General features: G+C 52.9%; 1 protein-coding gene across 1 annotated transcript in view; it reads left to right on the top strand.

The window, feature by feature from the left end:
- The first annotated feature begins 16 nt into the window (after positions 1-16).
- The window catches only part of LOC145720263 (CUB and sushi domain-containing protein 1-like), an 861742-nt gene continuing 855758 nt past the window's right edge, over positions 17-6000 (top strand). The window contains exon 1 of the mRNA XM_081812882.1: positions 17-255. Coding sequence (XP_081669008.1) covers positions 171-255 — 85 coding nt within the window. The 5' untranslated portion in view covers positions 17-170. The remainder of the gene's footprint in view (positions 256-6000) is intronic.

Genomic DNA, 6000 nt, shown 5'->3' with positions numbered 1-6000 from the left:
CTGCAGGAGGCGTCGGATGCGCGGCCGGTCTGGGGACAGGGATCTGTCTCCGGCTCGCCTTGCCCTCTGGTGATTATTTGGCTCTGTTCATAGCCCTGCCGTTCCTCGGAGGAGACGGGCACATCTGAGAAGAGCCATCGGTGTCGTGTGCGTGTGGAATATCTGCAGACATGACTGCGTGGAGGAAATTCAAGTCGCTGTTCCTGCTTCTGGTGCTGCTGGTTCTGTGCGCGGGGCTCCTCACTGCAGCGAAGGGTAAGACAGTCTTACTTGCTACCGGGGAGATGGGCGAGCCCTCCGAGGCCCCGTTTGCGAACGCAAGTGTGTGTGTTGAGGAGGGCAGGGTACCCGGGCGCTGGCGTCTGCCGGGGGTTCTCCATCACGGACGCTGGGGGAAGGCAATGCCCGAGAGCAGGGCTTCCATCGCCTTCTTCCCACCCTTGTCTCGCCCGCCTCTCCTTCCCTTCACTTGGCTGGCACGACATGCTCTCTTTTTCGGTGGTGTGGGTTGTTGGGGAGAAAGGAGCCAGACCCGAGTTGGGCTGAAACTGCGCTGTGGCGGGCGATGTTGCCTGCTTGGAGAGGTGGCCCAACGGGTGGCCGTGGCTGGGGTGGTTCCCAGGACTTTGCCCGGAGCCCGAGCGGCTGGGAAAGTGGCCCGGGCGAAGCTGGCCTCGTAAGTTCTGGCTCAACAGGGGCTTGGGGGAACCAACAGGCGAGCCTGCCTGCTGCCCAGGCTCCCCGCACTCTTGCAACCACTCGGCGGTCCCTTCTTCCCCCTCCAGCGTACTCAGGGAGTGAGTACCTCCGTAAGGTCGCCCCCGCCTCCCTCTCCCTGGACCTCGCTCCTTGCAAGTTGAAAGGAGCAGGCAGGGTGCGTGAAGAAAGCGGGGAGACCTGGCTGGGGTTCCACCGCATTTGTATTCGCTGTGGCCACAGTGCTCTACCCCTTGCCACCTCTGGTCGAGAGAAGGAGTCTCCCTGGGTCAGTCCCGGGGCTCGGAGCTCTGTGAACTTGGTTTTCTCCTTGAAACGAGTTGGGGAATGTTTTCCTCTAACTAGCCTACAGGCTGCAATCTCCGGGCTGGCAATATCTCCAGTACTTGTCTATTCTCTGGGAAAGAAAACAAGCTCCCTCTTGATTCCGGGAGAGGGAGGGGAGGAGGAGGGGGAGAGAGGGGATATTGATTGATTTTCACATTGGAAAGTACCTGCCCCCATTTCCTCATTTGGGCCTCCTTGGATGCTTCTCCTATCAATCAGCACCCCATCGTCCCACTCCTGGGAATATCTATATAGATTTTTTTTTTCTCTTTGCCTTTTTAAAGGATGCTGTCAAATCTTGAGTGTGCGTGTGTTTTCTGATGGCCATTTGCTCTTTCCCCACCTAAAATTCCCCCTTTCCTCTCTAGAGTCTTCCATCTTTTTTTTTTTTTTTCCCCATTTTCTATTCCTTCAGTGTTCCAGATTCGAGGGTGATTGACAAGGCGAAGGAGGACTATCTCTGGTTCCATTAGGAAACTCCAGATGGGCCTGGGTGGAGAGAGATGGAGAGAATGGCAGATTAGGCTTCCCCTCCTGGCTGCTCTTCTCCACCCGGCGTCTAGGGAGGGTTGAGAGCTGACCGCAAGGCACTAGACCCTCCACGCACGCACTCACCCCTACGAAAGGGTGTCTGTGGGAATGCGCCCCAAGATCTCAGGGAGCGCAAATGTTTGCTGTTAGTCTCCTGAGCTCCTGGTCGCTCGGAATCAGGGACCTTCCTGCAGACACCTACCCTCTGCCCACCGGCCCGGCTCGGTCCAGACGCCCCGCCTCGGGCTCCACTGTTGGGAGCTGCTGCGGAGGCACGGCCGGCGGAGCAGGGGCGGGTGGGTAGCGGCCTTGGGTCGTGCTGGACTGGCTGGGAACAGAGAGGCGATGCAGGAAAAGTCGAGGGCAAAGAGAGCTACCCCTGGGAAGTGCGTGCAGGGCTTTTTCTCAGGTCCGGGAAGGGGCCTGCGGACAGGACCTGGTTTTGCCTAGCCAAGTCCCTGCATGGAGAGGGAACACCTGCTACGCAACTCAGCAAAACTTCCCACCCCTTTCCTCTGCACTCAAAGTCCAGCTGTGCCGGGGGCCGCCTCCTTCCCCGGGCAGGCAGCGCAGCCGCTGAGCGCATTCTCGGTTCCCCGTGGTTCCGCGTGCTCCGAGCGCCCTTCCCCCGCAATTAGCAGGGGCTGCTGCGTGGAGACAGCGGCGGCAGCCCTGCCGGAGCTGCTTAGTAATCCGCACACGTGTGCCGGGCGGATTCCGCCCCCTCGCGGGTGGGCCGAGGCAGTCCGCCGGGGCTGGGGGGAGGGTGTGTACCGATAGGTCTTGGGCGGGGGCTGCTGGGGCAGATCCTGGGGCTAACCAGGCAAGGGCGCAAAGTCCCTGGCGCCCCGAGCCTGGAGGAGCTGCCACTGGGAGGAGAGCGCCTCCTGCGCCCTGGGGGTCCCAGGTCAGGGATGTAGAAGCCAAGAAGTGGAGTCCAGGGTCCCAGGCCCCTGGCGCGCGCTGCGTGAGAGTAGGGTGTGCGTGTGTGCGTTTGCGCGGGGAGGGGACCGGGCGACCGCGCTCACTGCGCTATTGGAGACCTAGGTTGTGGTGGGGGCGCGAGGCTCCTTTATCACCCCGGCGGGGCCCGCGGGGCTGGGCCGGCGTTTTCTCTGCGCCCGAAGGGTCAAGTGCGAGCGCAAGTGGCCGCGTGGGAGCGGGCTGCAGGCGGGAGGCTGGTGACGCCAGCCCTGGAGTCGCCCTGAGAGCGCTCTGACAGCTAGGGCGAGGTCACAGTCCCCCTGCCTAGCGAAGCCCTGGTGGTCAAGGTCGGGCCTCTGCCCTGGGGCTTGGGCCCCCGCGGTGCCTGCGAGCCAGCCATAGCGCTTCCCGGTGGAGGAGCGCTCCAAGGAAGGCGCCGGCCACCGCTGCGGAGCAGCGCAGCGTGCGCCCAGGTGGCGGCTCCCGTTGTGCCGAAGGCAGGAGGAGAGTTTTGATGCGTGCGGTATAATTCGTGACCTTTTTTCGGAGTCGTGAGAGGCTGCAGGCGGCCGCAGTTGCGGTCATTAGAACCCGGGACCATCACCACCCGGGTCATCAGCTTTAGTTGATTGTGCTTTACGCTTCGGTGCAAACTTGGGGGTACCCGGAATTCAATTTTGATGTCCTTTTTCTTTTTGATTATTAATATTGTAAAGGTCGAGTCCCAACCGTGCATACCTCCTCAAAAACAGCACATTTTCAGGGACCAAGGGGAGGGAAGAAGGCTTTAAGAGTTTTCATCTAGCAAATAGGTGGCATAACTCATTCGGTGAGCTCTCAGATTTGCACCCTTATCTGGGGCTGATCTATGGGCTGTTTGGGTGCGCAAAGTTTGCTTTGCTTCTAGATTGTTTCTTGTGTATGTGCAGCGACAAGAATGCAGTGATTTGCAAGCATTACTCAGAAAGCGTCCTAAAAAAGGAGCACGTAATAGGAGCTCCATGGTCTCCCTGTAGGAAGCCTGGGAATGAAAGGTGGAGTGCTTATCAAAATTCCTAATTCTAACGTTAGAATTCACTAACCCACCCAGCAAAGAGATTTAAGCATGCATTACCAAATTTTCACAGCAACCATATAACTCAACACACACATACAGAGAGAGAAAAAGAGAAGCCTTCCCAAATCTGTGTGCTTCTAGATGAGTTACCTTGTTAACAATTCGTATCACCTGGAAGGATGCTGAGCCCTTACATTTGCTGACCACATTGCTTTATGGTTGAGCAACCCCACATGTACTCTCTCCTGGGGAAGCCAGGAATTCTTGTAAATAAATGGCTTTCACAGACCCCCCCCCAATATGTTAAATACTAAAATGTGAGTCATATAAAGGGAAGTTAAGATTTCTGCATTCATGATTTTACCAAATCATGGGTATTATTATTATTATTTTTTGGCATTGTGAGGGGATTAAGTTTTGTTTTGTTTTTCAATGAGGAACTGTTCAGCCAAAAGCCCTGGTGCTTCTGGATTACCTCTATGCTCTTAGTTTGGGATTATAAATCTGTAGAAAGGTAAGCGAAGGGAAGGCTTTCCTCCAAAGTGGCAGGTTGTGTAAACTTGAATAGCGGGGCAATGAAATCTCAATAAACAAGTGCAGAGGAGCAAATAGCAGGTGGTAAAATGGTCCTAGAATCCCCCCAGGGTCCCCAGCATCTCCACCAACACAGGCCCCAGAGGAAAGGGAATCGCTATTTGTATATTGGCTTTCAGCAGGCCAATCATGCTTGAGAGCTTGTTTGGAGGTTCCAGCAGGGGAGCGCAGCTACTCCTATACCCTTGACAGAAGAACGGTCCTCCTCTATCGGGGAAGGTCGTCCTCTTCGACCGAGCGCGCAGCTTCGGGAGGGACGCACATGGAGCGGTGAGGGAGGAAGGGGACACCCGCCTAGCCAGCCAGATCAGCCGAATCAACCCTGGCGATCAATGGGGTGACAGATGTCGCAGCCAGATCGCCCTCACATCCAGGCCAGTCATGCTTGATAAGAAGACTCCTTAGGTACTGATTCTAAGTTCCTACAAACAGGTACAATGGGCTCCTCCTGAGGGCAATGCCTCCTTCCTCTCCAGTTTATTGTCTCAAACAAACACCAACAGTTCTTCGAAAATGTCAAGAAAATGGTTCAGCTTCCTTTAAGAAATAGATAAACAAAGGCTCAGTGACCGCTTAGTGCTCACTGCAGAAGATACAGCAAATCCAGTGTAGACATTTCTAAGCTGTCAAAATGCAAATGGCATATTAAATACTCTGTGCTCTACTGAATTCTAAATGTGCCTCTGGTAGGTTTTCTGCTGAGCTCATAGTGAAAATAAGCCACTATGACTTGCGTACATGCACTTTAAGCTGTACTTTCCCCTTTGGCCTTTTATATTTCTTCTCCTTAGGTTCATTTCCCTATAGACTTAAGAAGTTGAACGGGTCCTCCTTGCACAGAGTAGATGACAAAGTTCGGTGGGCTTATTTTAATTGCCTTTGTTGAGCTAAAAAATCAGAGGAAGACGTCTGGGTCAAGGCATAGATATTCTACAGCCTACCATATATGTACCTTGTAATATGGGCATAGGATTGCTGGGCCGGCGGCAATAAGGGATAGACGCAGACCAGCTCTACTCCATGGTCTAGCCACTGTAAGGACCAGAGATGGGAATTGCTTGAAACGTTAGAACTGGCTTGGCTGTGCCACCTGAAGCAAAGACATACATACTTTGGCTGGGTTGAGACTAGTTAGTCCTAAAGAAAATCCATCCTCTGACCTTGTCTTCGTTGTACAGCCCCTTGTGCTTAGCTCACTGGATGTCCACTCCAGGACAGCCTATCACTATGCAAACCGAGCAATCGCATTGAGCTGCTTTCAGCAGTGCAAGGAAGTAGGCCTCTTCCACAGTGACTTTAAGATGACTTTATTTTTGATAATGGACAGAATTAAAATTCCTATTACATATTAAAAAATACCAGAAGATCGTTTCATTGAATTGGTTAAAATGGACTGATGGTAGGAGTTTTGTGAAAATAGCACTCACCTTGTTGCACTTTTGTGTTTTTTGTGTTTTTGTTGTTTTTTTTTTCCCAGCAAGGAACCTCTTTGGATGCACCATGAAACACTTTTTTTTTCCCCTTTTGAATTTAGCTGCAATTTCTTTAAACCATTTATATCAACCACTAATTTCTGGGAGAGGAAAATGCCACCATTGCTTTAGGGAAGTTGCATGATCTCTCTTGATCCCTACCATCTTCGTTCTAGCTGGGTGAGAGATTTCATCATCCACTAGGCACACTGTCTCATTTAACAAAATCTATTCCTGAATATATTATAAACATTCTACTGAGGAATAACATTTCAACAAATTAACTTGATTTAGAGTCAGTGTTACTTTGACCCACAGTGACAACGTTTATCTCTGGCTAAAACTTCTTTGGTGAATGAAAAAAAAACATGCAAGCAT

The sequence above is a fragment of the Leptonychotes weddellii genome, chromosome 2, assembly GCF_054177405.1.
Source record: "Leptonychotes weddellii isolate Sample4059 chromosome 2, ASM5417740v2, whole genome shotgun sequence".
Taxonomy (NCBI): domain Eukaryota; kingdom Metazoa; phylum Chordata; class Mammalia; order Carnivora; family Phocidae; genus Leptonychotes; species Leptonychotes weddellii.
This window is presented reverse-complemented; position numbering and strand designations above follow the sequence as displayed.